Raw genomic sequence first — 21,969 nt, forward strand, 5'->3', positions numbered from 1 at the left:
CCCCCACACTCGCCCCCCCCTAACTCGCCCCCCACCCACACTCGCCCCCCCCCCACACTCGCCCCCCCCCCACACTCGCCCCCCACCAGCCCCCCCTGCCGCGTGTGCTGTGGGTGACGGGCTGAGTGTGACAGGGCGCGCCGTGGTGACATCGCAGGCTGCGCTGAAGCTGCCACCACCACACAGTGCGGCGACTACGCCGACTTTCATGATAATCATCATCACCATCACCACCATCATCTTCACCATCATCACCACCATCTTCACCATCATCATCATCTTCTCAGGGTCCATGGACAAGCACCCCGCGGGACGTGTCGCCCGAGGCTCAGGGGGGCCACAAGGACGAGATATAGTATAGTAACAGGGTGGTCCAGATGTCTTGTGACCCCCCCCCCCATTCATTCACCCCTCAACAGTTACTTTATTTGCATATGAATTTGTTATTTTTTTAATTGGGTGGGGGGGGTAACAAGACATGTGGATCATCCTGGATAGTAATATACACACTGTACAGTACCCCCATGTACATTACAGATGAAATACCATGGGCATACATACGATGTATAATCTCTATACATAGCATAATGTTGAGTAGATAACATTACAGGACATGAATGTACACTGCACTGCTATACCAATTACATATACACTGTAAGTTACATGATAAACTACTTTAGGGATAGCACATAACACGTATGATGCACACACTGTAATATACACACCGTATGTTGTATACAGAAATATAACACGAGATACCATACTGTACTTATTGTAAACACGCAATACACACCACCACCCCATGCAGTATATGCAACACGTTGTACTGAACATACAACACACATGCAACATACATACAACACACATGTAACACACAACACACATGCAACATACATACAACACACATGCAACATACATACAACACGCATGCAACATACATGACACTACCCCATGCCTCACACTCGTCACCCATGACACAGCACACTGTCGTCTCGCCACAGCCTACACACACGTGTTGTATACACACAGCACACGACAGGCAACATACACAATGAACGGTACACAACACTTACCCCATGCACCACACACACAATACTCTCGATAACATATACAGCACAATACACACACACTCACGACCCCCATGCACACATTGTATATTAAAATACACACACAGCACACACAATAGATACGTACTGATAACATAACATACCAAGATAATAGTCAACATTACCCCATGCCCCACACACAACATACACTCTACATATGGATAACGTATACAATTCCCAAATGCACACTGCATACCCCCTATAAACAGTCTATACACCACGCTGTATTTAGTTAATGCCATGCAGGTACAATACAAGAACCCCCCCCCCCCCATGCACCACAATATATATAAACCATACATATGGATAACACGCGATCCAAAAACACAATACTCCACACAGCACTCGCACAGTCCATATGCATCGTGCAGTATATCTTGCTGACAACGTGAAGGCACAATACGTGTACATGTGCACTCCACACCCCCATTCAGCACACACACAAAAGACACAAGGCTAACATTCAATACCCAAACACAATGGACCGCACTCCCACTTTGCAGTAGTATATATGGTAGGTGACTTTGTGCAATACACACGCCACAATGTACCACACTCACAGTCCATACACCACGCAGTACACACACAGTGCAGTACACACGTGTACACACTGCGCACACAGCCCATACTCCACGCAGTACACACAATGCATGTACACACAGTGCAGTACACACGTGTACACACTGCGCACACAGCCCATACTCCACGCAGTACACACAATGCGTGTACACACAGTGCAGTCTACACAGTGCAGGTACAACACACGTGTACACACTTGTACACACAGTGCAGTACACACAGTACATGTACACACACGTGTACATACAGTGCAGTACACACAGTGCATGTACACAGTGCAGTACACACAGTGCATGTACACACAGTGCAGTACACACAGTACATGTACACACACGTGTACATACAGTGCAGTACACACAGTGCATGTACACAGTGCAGTACACACAGTGCATGTACACACAGTGCATGTACACACAGTGTAGTACACAGTGTAGTACACAGTGTAGTACACAGTGTAGTACACAGTGTAGTACACAGTGTAGTACACAGTGTAGTACACACAGTACATGTACACACACGTGTACACACAGCCCATACACAGTGCATGTACACACACGTGTACACAGTACATGTACACACACGTGTACACACAGTACATGTACACACAGTGTAGTACACACAGTAGATGTACACACACGCGTACACAGTAGATGTACACACACGTGTACCCACCGCACACCACGCAGCCAACGACTCTGACCGACCGCAGTGAGCGCGTTCGTGCGGTCAGCGGCGACCCGTTTGCGGTCTTCCTCGGGGTGGCAAATTCGAGGGCATTGAAATATCAAAAAAGGAAATAAATAAAATAAAGCTCCCCCACCACCACACCACACACAGTGGGAGAGAGATAGGGTGGGGAGAGGTTGGGGAGAGAGAGAGAGGGCTGTGGGAGGAGGGTCTTAGGGGTGGAGAGAGAGGAGGCAGCAGCAGCAGCAACAGCAGCTCGGAGTGAGACGATATAACGGGGAGCGCACACGCTGCTGCTGATGCTGCTGCTGCTGCACACTCGCCACGACAGACGACACCTGCTGCTGCTGGAGCTGCTGCTGCTGATTGGTGATTGCTGCTGTTGGTGGAGCTGTCTCCACTGCCTGGCTGTTGCTGCTGTTGGTGCAGCTGTCTCCACTAGCTGCTGCTGCTGCTGCTCGTCTCTTCTCATCCCGCTGCCGGGGTGTGTGTGAGAGTGTGCATCTCTCACGATGCCTGTCAGCATTGTCCGTGTGCTGTAGTTAGTACCCCCTGCTTGCACGTGTCGCTGTTGCTGTTGTTGTTGGAGCTGTCTCCACTCCCTGGCTGCTGCTGTTGCTGCTGTTGTTAGAGCTGTCTCCACTGCCTGCTGCTGCTGCTGCTCGTCTCTTCTCCTGCTGCCGGGGTGTGTGAGTGTGTGTATCTCTCCCGATGCCTGTCAGCATTGTCCGTGTGCTGTAGTTAGTACCCGCTGCTTGCACGTGTCGCTGTTGCTGCTGCTGTTGTTTGGTGTTGTTGGAGCTGCTGCTCGTCTCTTCTCATCCTGCTGCCGGGGTGTGTGTGAGTGTGTGCATCTCTCACGATGCCTGTCAGCAGTGTGCTGTAGTTAGTACCCGCTGCTTGCACGTGTCGCTGTTGGCGTGGTGGCTGTCGCTCTGCTGTGCCCATGTGCTGCTGTTGTTGTGTACGAGGTTGTGCTTGACAACCTCGGATGCTGTCCGTGTCCGTGCAGACGGTGCCCTGCTGTTGTATTATTCCGCCCAATCAGCTGTTGTTGGGGTCTTCTCATCCAGCTGCTGTTGGTGGTGTGCGATGTCCTCTCTCGTCTGTGTCGACTCGCTGCTGCTGCTGTTGTTGCTGTTGCTGTTGTTGCTGCTGTAGTTGCTGCTGTTGTTGCTGTTGCTGCTGCTGTTGTTGCTGCTGTAGTTGCTGCTGCTGTTGTTGCTGTTGTAGTTGCTGCTGCTGTTGTTGCTGCTGTAGCTGCTGTAGCTGTTGTTGTTGCTGCTGCTGTTGTAGTTGTTGCTGTTGTTGTAGCTGCTGCTGTAGTAGCTGCTGCTGTAGCTGCTGTAGCTGCTGTTGCTGCCGTTGCTGTAGCTGCTGCTGTAGTTGCTGCTGTTGTTGCTGCTGTTGCTGTAGTTGCTGCTGTTCTAGTTGTTGCTGCTGCTGTAGTAGCTGCTGCTGTAGCTGCTGATGCTGTAGTTGCTGCTGTTGCTGTAGTTGCTGCTGCTGCCGTTGCTGCTGCTGTAGCTGCTGCTGTAGTTGCTGCTGCTGTAGTAGCTGCTGCTGTAGTAGCTGCTGCTGTAGCTGCTGCTGTTGCTGTAGTTGCTGCTGCTGTAGCTGCTGCTGTAGTTGCTGCTGTTGCTGTAGTTGCTGTTGCTGTAGTTGCTGCTGCTGTAGCTGCTGCTGCCGTTGCTGCTGCTGTAGCTGCTGCTGTAGTTGCTGCTGCTGCTGTAGTAGCTGCTGCTGTAGCTGCTGCTGTAGTTGCTGCTGTTGCTGTAGTTGCTGCTGCTGTAGTTGCTGCTGTTGCTGTAGTTGCTGCTGTAGTTGTTGTTGCTGTGGGAGTGTTTGAATTCCATGCGTCGCTATCTGAGCACTCACGATGCCTGTGCCTGCTGTTCGTAGTCGCCATGCTTGTTCCATCATTTCCACTGCTGCTGTTGGACATTCTCACTCCGCTGCTAAGCGGTGCTTGTGCTGCTGTTGACCACGTTTAAGCTGTTGAACAATGACAATTTGTTGTTGTTAATCAGCATCTGCTGATAAAGTACCAAAGTCGACTGAGCACGGCACTTTTGTTGACTTTTCCACAGGGCGCAACAGCGGCAAGGGCGACTGCTCACAGCTACAGCAGATGCAGTGTTGCACTGACACACACACACAGGCATGCTATGAGCACTATTGATTCATAGCTGTGCACACACACATCGCATTGACATACATTACATAGACATTGCATGTTTACATTACACTGCGTACACGTGCGTACACGTAACAGCACATGGCATGTACATGCATGTGCATGACAACACGTCATATAATACACAGACAAGACACACGCAGGCCACATACATTCACATTTAACGGGCAAGATAAACATTACACATGCTGGCTAGACACACACAGTGCTAAGCCACGTAGACACATGTAAGTGTTGCACATAGAAGAACATCCACAAACAACACAGCAGCAGCACATTGCCAGCACACACGTATCAGCACCACGTGCAAGGCGACGTCTTAACAGTGAAGGGAACAGGAGGAGCACACTCGGCAAAGTGACACACAGCCTGCAACAAGCAGCGATAGAGAGAGTGTGAGTGGATCAATGAGTGACACGGCTACATAGGGAGAAGCAGCACAGGAAGCCAGCCCAGTGAGTGACAGAGACACACACGGAGGAGGAGGAGGGGTACGAGACCCGGGGGAAGACGACGAGCAGTGACACACACACGTGGACTCCCTGGCAGGGGGAGAAGACGCACAACAGAGACACCGGGGAGACAGAGACACACGTGTACAGGGTGAGCAGGTAGGGTGTAGGAGACACACCGAGACCACAGCCCACCATGCTGGACCCCTCGTCCAGCGAGGAGGAGTCCGAGGACGTGCACGACCGACCCCGGGGGGGGGACGCGGCGACCTCCTCTGCCCGGGTCCCCTCGGCCGGCCGAGCCGCCTCGTCCCGTGCCAGCGATGCCGCCGCCTCCGCCGTCGTCCCCTCCGCCTCGGGGGCCGGGGGTCCATCCGCTTCAGCCTCCTCCTCCTCCTCGTCATCATCGGCGGCGTCTTCTGCCGCCACCGCCGCCGCTGTTGGAGTCACCGGGAAGGCGGCGGCGACGACGGTGGCAGCCGCCGCGGGCCACGTGGCCGTGAGTTTGACCTCCGGGCAGGTCACGGGGTCAGCTCCCGGGGCCGCCGCGGCCGTGGCGGTCGTGGCGGGTCCCGGGGTCGTGGCGGGCAGCCCGAGCCCGCCGCCCTCGTCGCAGGCGTCGGGGGGAGACCGCGAGAAGGAGGAGCTGGAGCGGCTGCAGAGGGAGGACGAGGAGAAGAGGCGGCGGCTGCAGCTGTACGTGTTCGTGCTGCGGTGCATAGCGCACCCCTTCAACGCCAAGCAGCCCACCGACATGGCGCGGCGGCAGCAGAAGGTGCGCGGGGCGTGTGGGGTGTGTACTGTGCTGTGTGCTGTGTGTGAGGTGTGTACTGTGTGTGTGGTGTGCTGTGTGTGCTGTGTGTGTGGTGTACTGTGTGTGAGCCGTACTGTGTGTGCTGTGTGTGAGGTGTGTGCTGTGTGTGTGGTGTGCTGTGTGTGTGGTGTGTGGTGTGCTGTGTGTGGTGTGTGTGTGGTGTACTGTGTGTGAGCCGTACTGTGTGTGCTGTGTGTGAGGTGTGTACTGTGTGTGGTGTACTGTGTGTGTGGTGTGCTGTGTGTGGTGTGCTGTGTGTACTGTGTGTGCTGTGTGTGGTGTGTGTGTGCTGTGTGTGTGGTGTGTGTGAGGTGTGCTGTGTGTGTAGTGTGCTGTGTGTGTGGTGTGCTGTGTGTGCTGTGTGTGGTGTGCTGTGTGTACTGTGTGTGCTGTGTGTGTGAGGTGTGCTGTGTGCTGTGTGTACTGTGTGTGCTGTGTGTGTGGTGTGCTGTGTGTGCTGTGTGCTGAGTGTGTAAATGAGCACTTACTATGTGTACTCCTTTTGAGGTGTAATGTGTATTGTAAATTCACCGTGTGTACATGATTTTTCAAAATGCAGTGTAAATCACGTGTAGAATATGAGTGTGTGTGTAGTGTACTTGTGTGTTGTATTTGCGTAACAATTGTGTGCAGTGTGCGCACAGTCTGCGTGTGCAATTCCCAGTGTGTCATCATCATCACGCTCTTGTTTAGAGCACTCGAGTGCACGCATAAACCCACGTGCTTATAAACGTACAGTGTTGCCTTTGGGAAATTAATATACTCAAGAATGGCTGTATTTACACTTGCACACACCACCACCACCACTAGCAACAACAACGACAGGAGCGGTCGAGTAGGGTACGTATCCCCACATTTAAATACACTCATCCCTGACGGCTGTCTTCAATGCATCACGGGCAATGCATTAACAACAGCCTCCATTCGCCACTAATTGTTGACGGTCGACATCGCCAGAGCACCTGCGTCAGGCTAGGTGCACTTTGAGGCCAAGTGAAGTGTGGAAGAAGCTTTTGCCGGTCCACTGACCGAGGTGCCTGGCAGATGCCCTCTTCCTGTGCTGCCCCAATGTGCTGTCACATACACATGCAACACACGCACACGTGACATCGCAGTGCCATGCAGCTTGCATTGGTCTCACTGCCTTAATAAGGTGACTGATTTTTTTTTTCCCTTCTCAAGAGGTCTTTTGCTTTTCCCTGCTGCTTTAGGAACACCGATCAATGCACACAAGTCATTACAGCTTCTGTACTGCACCATCAGTTATCCTGATTAACATGATCAGAACAATTGGGTTTATTTTTGGGTCTGTTTGGTGGTGGTGGTAGTGGTGGGTTGAACGGCTGCTGCTATTGAGATTGTCGTAATTGGGGAGAGCGCATGATCTGAAATGATTTTGTCACTGCTCTTCCTCAAATTATGTAAAGTCATAAAATATGCATCGCTCTTAATTGGGCTACACGCACGCATGCACCGAGATGATGTGCAGCTAAGGGACCTGCCTTGTCAATATGCATGCAGTTTGCCCAACGAATTCACTAATTCTCATTGCTTACGTCTTTTATGTGATGGAGCAAAGATTGTATTTTTTGCTGAGTCAAAACCAAAGAGTCGATATTTTCTCCAGATTGCCACATCCATTGACATGGATCCCTTTGGCAGAATTTTTACATATTTATTCACCCCATGTGTTGAGTATTTTTATTATGCACTATTTACATGTGTGTGCAGTCACTACGTTAGTGGGCGATATAACCACGAGTTTACACTATAATTGTGCGAAACATTGCACACGCAATAGAGTAGGGCAACAAACGTTTTAATATACTTACGGGGAAGGCAGTGAGTGCAGTTTAAACAATGGCAGAGTTTAGTAAGTGACACGTGTTTAATAATATGACACATTACCGCAACGCATCTAATGTGTACAATTTAATGTTCTTTGAACTGTCAGTTTTGTTGTGGTCGATTCGGCCGCAGTGTCGTAAAGGTTCCATCAGTTGAAGTTGTTTCATTTTTTCCTTGCTCTCAAATTGACGGCTTGCAGTGTCACTCTGGAGAGAACATTGGGCTCACATGGGGTACTTTTCAGTTTTGTATTTGCCTTTTCAAACTTCTTTCAGGTGCAAAGTGTGTAAAGACCTGTTTACTTTCCTCCCGCGTTTTAAAATAAGTTTCTTTGCCACGACGTAAGCACATACTGGAGAGTTGTTGTTTTTTTAAACCAGATTATTGTACTTATGGCATATGGAGAGTATTGCATGTATACTCTTAGGTTTTTTCGAAAAAAATCTAAGAGTATGAATCCTTGCAGTCACGAAAGCTTCAAATCTAGAAGTATTGCATGTAGACATACAATGTAGCCAAGTAGAGTCCCCCAGGCTGAAGATGGTTTTGAATGAATGAAGACAAGTTACCATACGATTACAATGTAAGATATGTATGAAACGCCTATGTTTTTACACCTAATACTGATCTGTGCAATTAGTGATCTTGTAAGCACAATATATTTTGTCTTTAGATCGTGAACATATCTTCATATACGGTATTCTGCATTAAGTTTGTATATGTTTTTGTATACACAGTTTTAGTTTACATGCTGTCCACAGTATATATGTACAGTATATTGAAATTACAGTCGTGAATTAAATGCATAATTTCCCTGCCATTTACACGTTACATTTAATTGTGCTTCATTGTATTCATAACGTACCTTGGCACTGCTAGTTAAGTGCCCTGCGTGACATACAACAATTGTGACAATGCAATGCACCATTTTTTTTGCATTATACCTTGGATACTGAGTGTATACTGCACTATACTGCTTACAGTGTATTGCTGGACACGATGAAGAATTATGACATCAAGATGTACTGTTTCCTCTCTGGCAGTGACAATCAACCAGTCAGTGGTTGCCAGGTTAGAGAAACACAAAGTTGGGTGTGAGGATCTTTCCTGTTATTGACAGCTCAATCAAATTGTACTATGGCAAGACGAGACATGGTGTTTTGATGATGAACTGGGATGATATATGTATTTGAGTATGTGTTTAGTGCACGTGTCAGAGAGAGGCCTTCAAGAATATCGGTTTTGGCACGCCATCACGCACATAGGTTTTCCCAGTGCCACTCTTTTGACACTAAAGGGATTCGTAGGTATTTCTTCTGGAAACGGTGCCATAATTCAGTCGATATATTGCCGTCCTGTGACATATAGTGACTGTCCACAAATGCAGTATTTACCTGGCAGTATACACTGTGCTGCAGTCTGTGTCGTGTCCTGGCTGTCATATCAAAGCAAATGCAAGGAGGGCCTTCTACAAGACAACATTAAAGGACTATAATGGTGAACAGACACGTGTAAGACATATTCATTACTCGTTAATGACCGAATCTGGCAATTGTTTGATAAGAGCCTTATAATAATCGTTTTGTTGTAAAAAAAGTGATTTGTAGATGTGACCTCAACTGTATGAAATCATAGTCCTGTATGACTTAATTTTACACAATTATTACCGTATGACATTCAATATCATTTTTGGGACCATGTGATTTTAATTCACGGAGTTTGACGGGTTAAGCGGTGGCGCAGTGGTTTTAGTGGACTGCACTGTGAACCTGGCCACCTGAGTTCTATTCCCAGCCGTGGTTAGCGAATGATATCTAAACCTGTCCTGGGTACCCCCCCCCACCCTTGAGAAACCCCCACCAGTGGATAGTGTGGTGGAATACGATCAAGCAGCCACTGTGGCTTACACAGCATGGTGGGGTGGGGAGGAAGCCCTCATACAAAAGGCTGCCTGTTTTGTTTGATTTGACATTCCACTCCAATATTTTGAGTCAACTTTTGACAACTGTGTTGTGGATTGGTGATAATAACGTGGATTCGCTCTTAGCATGATTTCTTTTTTACATTGCAGACTTTCGGTGTTCGACAAAACTACGGTATGCACGTTTTAAATTGCGGTAAAGTGAGAGTGACGGATGATTTATGGCGTGGCCCTCCATCGGTGTATTCGTCTGTGTGTTGCTATCATGAACAGCTCCCTCTTGAGTTCTCCCATGTGAAAATGTATTTATATTTTATTTGAAGTGTCTGACTTGTAATTTTCACTGTTGTCTAACAATATAATAGTTTGGCTGTGTGTAGCATGTATCATTTTCTGTTGAATAGCATGGCAACATCCTTTGATGATGACTTTTACTGCGGTGCATTTGTCAGTCCTTTAAACCATAGTAAAGGATAAGGAGCTTAGCCTTGTGCCACCATTTCACCAAACAGCCATGACAGCCTAAATCAGTGTGTGTGTGGTGCTCAACTGACTGAGAATTATATTTTTAGAGGTTACAACTCTTGATAAACCCAGCCATTCAGCTCGCCTCATAAAAATTAGGGAGAGCCTTCGTCAGTAATTGCGCCTTCCGCAGAAAGGGCGTTGAAATGTAGGTGCCTTGCGGAGTAGGCCATCCCAAGCTGATGTCAGGGCCACATTTTACTCTGAAGAACGTGCCTGCTGCCCTTAGTGCAATTAAGCTAAGTGAAGCGTAAAGGGCTTGGCCTTAAGCCACGGTTTATCAGAAGTCTTATAAAGCAATTGTTCACTGTAATTGTTTTCAGCTGAAGTAAAACTCACTGCTGTAAATAAACAAGCAGTTACTGTTCAGGACTGTTCCTGGAGTTACTGCAACAGGGCCCCGCTATACCCAACACTCTCGGTGGCTCACAGTCACGCACTGTTAAGTAAGTTTAATGTCAATTGCTCAAATTATCTTTTGTACACTCGTTGGTGATCAAGCTGAGATCATAGAATGCATTTACATTTAGGAACTTGTTTTAATCATATGTTAGTTGCCAGGATTCAAGCCCTGCTGGGTGCCCCCTCCCCCCAAACATGGACGTTAATAACCGGAGTCCTCACAGAACAAGCTCAAAAAGTATTATTTTAACGAATGGCTCAAGTTGCTTCCATGAACTCTGTGGCATGACATTTTCCCCGGTCCTGGCAGACGTTGTTATTTTTTGAAGCTCGGACTGTCTCAAGTGTGGAAAGAACTTGAAAGCCACCGCCTCTGTATTACCAGTTCTGCTAAATCCAGAGCGAAACAAGTGATTTTGCAGAAACGCGTTTCTTGCCGTTGCTGCAAAACTGTCGGCCCTTCCGTCAGCGAAAGCTGTTCATCCCTGGCCTTGTCGCGCTGGAGATTGAAGCCGGGATCAGGGAGAGTGTTGCTTCTGTGAGCATCACGACCACTTTGCTCAAAACGGCCGATGTTTGGTGCTGGGAAAAACAAAAGCGGAGTAAAACTTGGGATTGTCTACAAAATTGAACAGCTGTCACGATGTTATTCTACAAACAAAAAGACAAAGGCGGTTGGTGCAGTCACGTTACCCTGGTGCTGTAAGTGGGAAGCGAGCGACCTGTGTTGCCGTGGCAATGCGGTCCAGTCGAAGCGAACTCAGCGTTGGCTATAAAAGTGGTGTATCCACGTTTTACTGAGTACTCGCGCTATATCACGTGACGGTTCACACCCCCGACTCCCTTGTAAACAAAATGTTCCATCTTAAGGGATTTGGCCAGGTTAAATATTTTAATAAAATAAATGTAATTTTTTTTTAGTTGAGCAGGTCTATCGCAGAATATCATCTTAGAAGAACTTTCGCAAAAAATACTTTCGAATAAAAGACCAGGACCAGGGCGCCAACTAAATATAATGTTTATTGTTGAATTTAATGTAAAATGTAATCTTCCTGTCATCTATAAATAAATGTTTAATTGACACGTTTGGTGGTGTATTTCTGCTCGGCCCAATTTTTTTTTACTTCAGGGCACTGAAGGCGGCCCATGAAGCGAAATTGGCATGGAGATTTCAGGCTCACGCCCGAGACGACTGCCGCTCGTACTGAACAAAACACGGAGACACGGTGACGGGACGGAGGCACCTCCAGTGCATACGCGAGTTCTGTGGCTCGTGGGAAAATACAGATGTATCAAGCTATGTGGCCCCCGTGTAGCTGGGCTGAACCTGAAGCCAGTTGTGATGTCATGGGGTTAATACGCAAATGAGACGCGTGCGTTGTAACATCACTTGCTGGGTTCAGCTTCCTCGCTGTGTGTTAACAAAAAAAGCCGCACACATTAGCAAAATGCTGAACGTTCAATTTATATTTCTCAACAACAAATTAGAGACGTACATATATAGACTGGAGGAGACTCAGCAGGTTCATAATGGCTGCGTGGGTGACACAAAACGGCACGACTGATACCGTGGGTTTTTACCAATGGATTTAGGTGCCCCAACTATCTCCCTCAAGCGGGATGTTGATCAAATATAATCCCTTCGTTGGGCTTACACAGCTTGACAGCAGCAGGCTGTGTGCCATACACGGCTTGGCATCCCTTAAATGTTGTGTCTCCAGAATGCCAGCGGGTGTTCTTTTTTTTAACGAAAGCACTTCACACGGACAAGTTTAAATGCTATTTCCCATTTAACTACTTTTGCTCATAAATCCATTTACGTGAAGGAGTTGCTGAAAATACGTAACGGTATTAGCTTTTGTTTGGTGCCACGGTTAGAGTGAATTTCCTTGCAGTTTAGGACCGTTCTGAGATGCACATGCTATGTCTGTGTCCGCTCTTTATCCCCACATATTGCCAAGCGACTCTACGGAGCACTTGTCTTCCTGCGTACGAAGCAAACGACGCGTGTATATTTAGCACGCACCGTGTAAACTAAAGAAAATTAACGCATTTGTGAGTTAGCCAATTTATTGTTGGAAATGTAACAACAGAATTTGGATACTGCGTTGGCAGGACGGCACAGGCTCCGCCAATAACGAAAAACTCACCCCTTCATTCGCGCCACTTTGCCATGTTGGCGAGATGTTAAATTCCTTGCCTGGTATACAGGAGGTCGTGGGTTCGATCGCGACCCTGACATCTGTATAATTGGAGTCTGCATGTTCTCCCTGCGGTCGCGTGGATTATTCTCTGGGTTTTACGTTTTTTCCCTCCACATTTAGGAACATGCGTTTAGAGTAGTTGGCTGCTATACATTTCCACGTGATAATCCACTTCATTCAGCTATCACTTGTGATAGCCAGGTCGCTTCTGAAAAAGAGTGATCTAGATCTTTGGGCCTAATCTGATCAAATAAAAAATAGTTATAGCAACAATAAATAGGAGGCCGATGTTTTTCAGGAAATCGCCCTTTTTCAGAACAAAAAGCACAGAGAGATGTGTTGATGCTACATTTGAAGATTGAAATTTCCACTGGGGGGTGTCTGAGGAAGGTGGTTGAACACTGAACACTCTAGATGTTCACTTGTACTCAAACTGTACAGGGGTCGATGAAACCTGTTGTTTCACACAGACGCCAAACACACCGTTCAAGTGGACATTTTAGACGATTTATTGCCGCTCATTTCAACAGATTCGATTGTGTAATTACACACAAGCTTGCTGCTGTGCTTATTTACGATAGTTGTAAATTCCATGCAATGTTTCATGAAAGTTAGCTCTTTATAATAATACAAATACATTATCATCAGCCATAATCTGTCCACAATTGAGGTGCGATATTGTTTTCCTGTCAGCGTGAAGTAAAATACGTCTACACATTTCTGTACCATAAACTGGTCCCCAATCTAGAGTGACGATATCCACAGTGGTGCTACCTGGTCCAAGAGTTGTCATTTCCATGAATGCGAAGAGCAGTGCGTTTTTGAAGTGTGATGTCTGCAACTTTAATTGTCTTCCTTTGAAAAACGTCTGATTCCTGGCACATATGACATACGTAATGCCTTGCAGTTCTCCATAAATTCCTCCACTGCAGTAATTTCAAGGTTCTTTCTCCTCTGTCACGTGTTATGGTTCCACCTTTATTGACAGTGAATTGCCAATTATTAACCTCATTGTTGCTGCTCTCATGATGTGTGTCCCCCCCCCCCCATTGCTTACTCGATAACATATTCCATCACTTGTGTATTGTATTCTCTGATGTATTTTCCGAATCGTTTTACGGAGTTCTGGACATTCAATATTTTGCTTTGCATCTCCCGGACGTGTCTTTCGTGGTTTGACACGTTTCTTTCTCGTTAGCGCCGTTAATTTATCCTCCTCCTCCTCCCCCTGACTTTCCATGCAACTGTCCATTCGGGTTTTCGGCCAGCAAGGACACATCAAAATAATGAACACGCTTTTTTCAATCAAAATGGAATCTAGGAAATTGACATGAATGAACCAGAATAGAAACGAGATTGACGTCTTTATAACGACCCCGCACCACATTGCACAGATATCCCAGTCCCCAACAAATTCAATGCAGGATGGTCCAATGCATGTTCTGCTTAAGCATTGATAAAGATAGTGCAATGGTAATTGCAGTTAAAAGCAAAATAGCGAATGCCAAAATACTACGTCAGAAGGTAGCCTCGATACTAATAAATAAATAAACCACAGTCATCATACGCATACTGTGTCCATTTGTCGATCCACTGCTGGATGAATGCCTCCCCCACACCACGTCGGTCATAGAATTGCGTTCCCAGCCCTCGCCAGGACTGGTCGTTGCGAGTTGATGAAGGGGAAGGCCCCGGGGCCAGATTTCACTCGGCATGGATGTTAGCGCCGGCTAAGGTTCGTAGAGCAGTGGGCTAACCACGACACCGCCACTCCCCCCAGACGTGTATAGTGTATGTCGGCGTAATTGCTTGTGTTTGTGTTATATTTTGGTGTTTATTTGACCCCTCTAAATGGCATTGTGCAATTAATTTCGACCAAATTTAATGAGTACTGTTGCTCTCTGGGCTCGGTTAAATATGCACGCAATTACCGTCAGTTTTGTTTAATTATTTCTCCCCCCCCCCCACTTACAGTTGCAATAAGTGTGTTAACTGATTCATGTTGAGAAAGCATAAACAACTGCTGCATTGGACGATTATCATTAACAGCTTATTACATCTACCAGGGTGAACCCAGTAAGTTAAACGAAGTGGAAGGTAATACAAATGTATGTAATTAAGCTTCTTAAAATAATTTAATTGCCATGTGGTTATTGGTTTGTTTCAGTGCATGTTTTTCATTAATTGCATCAGCTTGAAATATTCTACCCACCTGTACGAAATGGGGTCTTGGACCAAATCACCCAGAATGCACCCAAACTCGTGTGACCTCACGAGTTAAGCAGGCTTTAGTGTGCATAGTACCTGAATGTGTGATCACCAAGGACAATCGGGTTTGCTGTAGGAGCTGTGGGGCAATGTGGAGGGCAGAAGAGGGCAGTTAAGCAAAATCCTCCGTTGTACTCTTACCGTACTTCCATGCTCCCACATCTGCGCTACCCTCCTTCACCGTGCCGCACTGGCGAGCGAATTTTGATCTCCCCACGATTCGCACGCCAGGGGGGGGGGGGGGGGGGCATGATCCAGCGGTGGACTGACAAAGCGGTTGAGCGTGTGCATCAAGTGGTATACCCCCCCCCCCCCAGATGGACGATGAGTAACATTGCCAGTTTTGACAGGGACATGCGAGGGTGGTGCAGCGCCTTGTTTATAATCTGCATCTTACCAGGATCATGCGCTTAGGGCAGTAAATCCAGCATAATTACCCGTCCACGCCCCGGCAGTGTGAAGGGCAAGCTGTGTAACTCTCGGAGCCACAAATCATGAAAATAGGAGTCCGTCGGCAAACACTCGCATCTGGCCACTTATATTCTGTAATCATCGTCTAATTTGACACTGATGTTGTGAGTGTAAACTTTGACCCTGTGGGTCAAAGATGTGGGCGAGGAAGAAAATTGCCGTTTGCTATTAAAAAGGTGGAAATATGAAACGTGCAACGGAATTAAAAATGAGATTGTGAATGGTTTTGGCAAGGAGAGAGAATACAAATTGGATGCTTTGTCAAAGGAATTTTGATGCATACAACTCTTACAATAAAATGCCAGGGTTATGTATCAAACAGAAAAGCTACATTGCCCATTCCAGAAAGAAGTCACGTACAGCTGTTATTCAAGAGTGACTTTGTTGTGTTTATCGGTGTGCCATTTGCACAGAAGGTATAGCCAAGGTCGATTTAAGCAGCGGAACAAAAAAAACACAAAGCAGAGTAAACAAAAATCACTTTGTCCTGAGACTGGCCTAAAAATGAATTTCACGAACCAGACAAAGTGGCCTCGGCCTGGATTCCTATGGCAGGCAGCCTTGCCGAACAAAGCCAGCAGTCGTGGAGCACCGTGGCTCCGTCGTGTTGGGCCTTGTGAATGCCTCTCCTCCTCTGGGAGCCTTTCAACCCGGCCGTGATGTCATAGGGTCCTTGTGGAAAAGGCGTACGGGGGGGGGCTGAATGGCGTCTCATACTTGACGTCTACTTGAAGGGCTGCGGTTTTTTGTTAAGTGTCAAAAAAAAACCCAGGGTGGATATTGTAAAAATTGTCATATTTTAGTTTGGCATTGGGAAATGTAAGCCAAGCACATGTGAAAACCCCTTGTTTAAACACATTACGGTCACTTGCCCCTTATCAGCGGGAGGAAGGGAGCGGAAGGGGGGCGGGAGTGTGACAGCGGGAAGGGGATTGAGCTCAGGCCTGCGCAGCTCTTGAAGGTTTGGGATTATAAATAAACTGTGCCGGGACATCCTTGAGAACAGCACGGCACAGCTTTGGTTCCGCTTCCCAACGGTTGTGGAAACAGGGCATTAAAGCTCTCCGCGTTCGAAAGCAATTGATACGTGAGATACAAGTAGCTACCTAATGCACTCACGCATCTAATGCCTTAGAGAACGGCGTGTGTCCCTTTGCCGGTGCCGTATTCGGGCTCTGGGTGTTTCCACGGCGTTAGAGATGTACCCCGTTTGACTTTAAGCATCCCGTGGCCAGATCCAGCGTGGACGCCAGCGAGCGTGTGGCGCAAGTTGCCACGTTTGGCCCTGGAAACGGTTGTGGAGTCGCGTTCTTGAACTGCAGTTACACTCACGCCATTGGCATCATCAGCAGCCACATTCTGTCCGCTGCTAGATGAAGCCCCCCCCCTGCCATGGTCCAGCAATGCAGCGATCCATCAAGCATCTGCACAGGGGGTGATTTTTAATCGCTCCATCCCGTGTGGTTTACCTCGATGTTGTTATATACATCCACATTGTGTTGTAATGAGGAGAGTAATGCGTGCGACCTAACTCGATGTCTAAACTGCTCAGCAACTAAAGAATTTGTAAACACACTTTAAGATCGTTTTTTTTTATGTTGTAAGTCTATATAATGCAAATCTAGCTTGTTTTGACGTTGCACTTTTTAAGCTTCTTAAAGTATTGCTTTTGCCTACATACTTTACTTCTCAACTAGCTGCCCTCCGACTGGTGGCATCACCATCCCCAGGTTGGGCGTGCTGGGAGCGGTGGAGCACACCAGCGGTGTGGCGATTGAGAGGTGCAGGAGGACACAGAAGGGATGATCTCGTCATCGAGGAGCATAGACCATTGCCACACAAACTCCGGTCATCCTCGCAGCAGCAGTGGCGGCGTTTGACTCGCCATCGAACAAAGGCGGTCACCGCATCGCACGCTTTCGGATGCGCTGCTGCGGCCGTCTGGAATGCTCTTCCTTCCGATATTATGAAGCCGCTTGAGCTACGCACTTTTAACTCCAGATTGAAAACTCATTTCTTGAGAACTGCTTTTTGTGATTCGTTTGTTGTCCTCCCCCCCCCGCACCTCCGATTAGCACGGTTGGTTACGTACGGTGCGAAAGAAGTTCAACGCACATATGTACAACACGGCCAGACACTGCCACTCGCTTTCTCGCTGCCTCGTTTAATCACGAGGGCGGACGCCCAGATTCTGGCCCGAGGTTTTGGTGGACGCTGGCTCCGTCTGTTTTGATGTGAACGTCACGAGCTTCTCATGAGCCCAACAGCCACCCCACCAGGGTTCAATTTACACTTCACGCTATGGAAAAATAATGCATCGCCCCTGCACATTGCAGCACCGACGTACACAATGACGACGGGTCCTGTGTACAGTTAATTGAATGATTGATAATTCCGCGCGACGCTCGCGTTAAATCTTATGAGCCGTGCTCGCGATGCGCACACTCCGTAAACCACGGCCGACTCCCGCACGTTGGAATTCAAATACATTTCTCGGAATTGTCCATGTCCAAGGGAACAGGTGGCGTGACATTGACGAAAGCGCCGGTGCAAAATGCGCAAGAGAGTGCGTGCTGCTCTCCGCGGAGAAGAATGTCCGTGAGGATTCACGCCGTCCTCTGGCTGTGGCAGGCAGGCAGCTTGCTCGTGCGTGCGTGCGCCTGACAAGCTACAAGCCGCCTCCAGGGCACGTTGCATCACATTGTGTTGGTGGCCGCATATACACGCTATCCGACGTGACCTGATACATTGTCCTCTCTTGTTCCGCGGAACCGATTCGAACCCTAGCTAATTAAATGCATCGTTCCCCGCCTTGTGTTGATGTACGACCATCATGCAGCAGAAAATATTGTATCGGCTGGACATCACAGGCCCCCATTGAGTGGGAATTGTTACTGAGCTTACGCAATATTCATGATTTACTGTTGGCACGGGTTGTGTATTTAGCTTAATGGTGCTGTGATAGATTACTTGACTTGGCATGGAGGAGTCACCACTTCAGTTCCAGGACTGGGGGAGTGAACGGTGTTTGTTCTATGAAGATACTCATCCTTGCCATAGGGATGTGGAATGTTCTCTGTGGCTCAGGGCTGCCAGTGGATGTGTACATGTCAATCCCCTGCTGGATGGGGGCCTGCCCATGCCACGTGTTGGATGCGAGTATGATTTGACCATACTTCACGATGCTGGTCAGTGAGGGTTGGTGAAGATGGGCAACATAGACATTGGAGCATGGTACAGTATAGCAATTAATTTTAATGAAGTTGAATATGCATACAGTACAAGCTAATGCTTGCTTGAGTATTGAAGACATAATTTTTTTTAAACACACTTGCACATTTTCATTAAGTTGCAAAGGTTTGTTGAATGCTTTGCGTGGTTTGGCTGTGGTGTTCAGGAATCCACGGGGGCATGAGTTGGCATTGCTGAATGATCGTGCGCTCCGAAGCAATCTGAGCTCGCCTGCTGGAATGTTCAGGAGCGTATTCTCACTTGTGTAGCTGCGCTCAGGATGAAATGAATATATTTCAGGACACGTGCTTCGCCTTCTTGCCACCTTATTGAATGGTCAGGTGTGTTAATTGATGAGCGAGTGCATGTGTTAGACCTTAACATCAGACTCAATTATCCAACAAGAGAACAATGGTATGCGTTGGGATCATCTGTGGCACGATCGCTCTTCTCTCCGACCGCTTTGTAGGAAAATTTAAATACTTATTGAAAAAAAACCAGAATTTGCATTCCAACCTTTGCATTATCCACAGTGTTTTACTACATTTTAAATACACCTTCGCCTGTGCCCAGACTCTTTAACGGAACGTGAAATCGTGCCTTGGCAACAATTAGAATCATTAGATGGGGCTTTGTGCCGCGATTTGTGGCGGCAGTTATTAAGGTTCGCTGTCGAGCGGCTTCCCGTTAATACGGGAATTCGTACAAAAAGGTTGGTTTCCGGCGATATTTGTAAATGCCAGCATTTTTTACGCGTGGAAGTGGGACAGAATTAGCAAAGCGCGAGGCTCATTACGGCGTCCACGTCGCACCCCGGGTCCTGTGCATTCCGTGCGCTTGTAGGCAATCGGTGGTTGACGTTGGTGAAGAAGCGCTACAAAGACGGCCTGGCAGTGCGGTGCTCGAGTGGTCGTGCAAACTCGTCGGCTCGTCTCCGCGCTGCTGTGTTGTGCTGAATTAAGTGGGGAAAACATGGGTTCAAATGAATGTTTATGTTCTATGCAGTTATTGGAGATTAGGGCTCGCTGAGCTCGTCATCAGGTCGTCGTTTTCTTGGTTCTTTCGGTAAAGTCACGTAGAAGGGAAATAATAAAATAAAAACTATGTTTAATTAAATTTGTATTATTTCCCTTCTACGTGACTTTACCGAGATGAATCCCTGCAGTTACGAAAGCTTTAAATCGAAAAAAATAATTCAGGTCGTCGTTTTTGAGAAGCTGCCTCTTGGCAGTGCTCACTTATTTCCTCTTGACGTGAGCTTCAGCCTCCCCCCCCCCCTCGTGAGCCACCCGGCCACTTAACAATAAACTTTCTCAAGTGGCATCACAAGGAGGAATTATTTAACCAAGCGTGAGTTGTCACTTTGCATCTGAATCGTGCGTATGTTGAACTTGCTTCAGACCAACGTACGTAGCCAACATCACTAATCGGAGGCGTGGGGGAAGGACAACAAACCAAACACAAAATGCAGTTCTCAAGAAATGAGTTTGGGTCAATAACTATGCCTTTCGTTAACTTGGCGTTGCTTTGATTTCCTACCCCCTACGTATGCTTGCAGATGGAAACACGTCACAATCTCTCGTCGGGTACGTTGCACGGGTGCCCGTGCCTCTTCACGGGGCACTTGCGCCCGTGATGCTTCTGCGTTGACGCCTGCCGCAGGTGATGGGCGCGAGGAGTCATTAGCGAGACGGCGGTGCATCCTCTTCTGAAGGCACAAACTTTACGGAGGGCGCATGAGTTCCCGCGTTGTGAAGAGGAGGACAGCGCTACAATCAATGGGCAGTTCCCAATGGGACGCTCCGTTTGTTGTTGTTGCTGCTGCTGCTGCGTTGAGTGGACTCGAGTGCGCGTGATTAATTCATAGGAGGAGGTTGGCTTCAATCAGTTGTGCTCGGCCACGTCTTGATCAATGTTTGCGTAGTTCTACGCAACGGTGTCAGATGTAATACTTCCCGGTTTAAGTTTGAAGGGGGCCCACACGGTGTGGTGAGTTGCCCCGGGCCCCGCGCCCCCCCCCCCCATGGACGGCCCTGTCCCCACCCCACCCCCCTCGTATTTGAACGTGATAGTTGGAAGTGTCTATACTGTAATTCGGTAGCTATGTATTTGTGTGTGTCACAGAGAAAGACCAGATTACTAAAAACACGTTATCAACGCAAGGTTTTGGGGGATGGGTGCGTCTTTAGGTTTCCAAAGCGTCTTGTAATGCAGTAAGCAAAGGAAAAATAAATGTTAGGGGCCGATTAATTTGGGGGTCCCAAGACATCTGGACCATCCCTGGTGCTTGTTTAGGGGGTCGATTAATTTGGCGGTCACAAGACATTTGGACCACGCCTGGTCGTGGTGGAGTGCGTGCGCCGTGCAGCTGTGAAACCCGAGGTGGCCAGGAGGTGGCAGCCCACCGGATGGGTTGCTGACATTTGCACGGACTTCTCAGTGTTATGTCCAGGGACTCCTCTGCTTACGAACGAGTTAGGTTCCAGAGGTCTGTTCGTAAATCGATTTATTCGTAAGTCCAACTTTATTCCTGTCGATTCCAAACGTGTTGTACACTAAATATGCCAAGAGTGTAACAGTGCAGTGTGCAGTGGCCAAATCGTTTTCTTGCCCGTGGAAATAATAAAAGCGCACATTGCCATCGCTAGGAAATGAGGTCTGGGTGTACGGTCTCCGCCAAAGGAGTCGTCGTTATCACGACCTCGCAAATAGCCGGTTTGCCGCGACGGGTTTGCTCTCTACACCGCCACGTGCATCGTGCAGAGCGATAACGTGATAATACGGCGAACGGGATTCGTGCAGGCCGCAAAGATGTCGTGACGTGTGCATTTGCAAAAATCCCAAGTCTGGGCACGCGTTGCAAATGTCCCCCACCCGTGCAACATCTTCTTCTCCGCAGCGTTAGCGCCGAGGCAGGAAATTGTCGTCTCTCTGCGTTTTTGCGCAATAATTGCATTAAACGAACGCTCGTGTGGCGTTGTGTTAATAAAACGAGTGCTCTTTACCCAGCGGTGACCCGGAGAGTTATAAAATATTCAGGGGACGTTTGCTGTTTTCACATTTCTGCGGCACAAATCTCCTTTCGAGATAAAACTGCGGGTGGACTGGGCTGGCCACACCTGCCAAGAGTGATGTTTGTGAATTTCTCTGAATATAAATTGTTTCCCTCCCCGTGCTGCATAAATGGGCCACAATTTAAATCTTTAAAGTGTAAAATTGGCCCATGGCAAACAGTTATTGTGTGTCCGGTGTGTAGTACTACAG

At 47.9% G+C, this 21,969-nt stretch overlaps 1 protein-coding gene across 16 annotated transcripts in view; it reads left to right on the forward strand.

The window, feature by feature from the left end:
- Window positions 1-252: 252 nt before the first annotated feature.
- Window positions 253-21,969, forward strand: part of LOC144943769 (calcium-dependent secretion activator 1-like) — a 366,726-nt gene continuing 345,009 nt past the window's right edge. For 2 of the 16 annotated variants that reach the window (XM_078871580.1, XM_078871591.1), the window contains exons 1-2: window positions 2,273-2,856; window positions 4,463-5,796. In XM_078871580.1, coding sequence (XP_078727706.1) covers window positions 5,218-5,796 — 579 coding nt within the window. In that variant the 5' untranslated portion in view covers window positions 2,273-2,856; window positions 4,463-5,217. Of the gene's footprint in view, window positions 498-2,271; window positions 2,863-2,968; window positions 3,213-4,462; window positions 5,797-21,969 lie in introns of those variants that run through there. The other 14 variants (XM_078871586.1, XM_078871589.1, XM_078871596.1 and 11 more) reach the window with 11 other exon arrangements.

This window comes from Lampetra fluviatilis, chromosome 32, assembly GCF_964198595.1.
Source record: "Lampetra fluviatilis chromosome 32, kcLamFluv1.1, whole genome shotgun sequence".
Lineage (NCBI taxonomy): Eukaryota > Metazoa > Chordata > Hyperoartia > Petromyzontiformes > Petromyzontidae > Lampetra > Lampetra fluviatilis.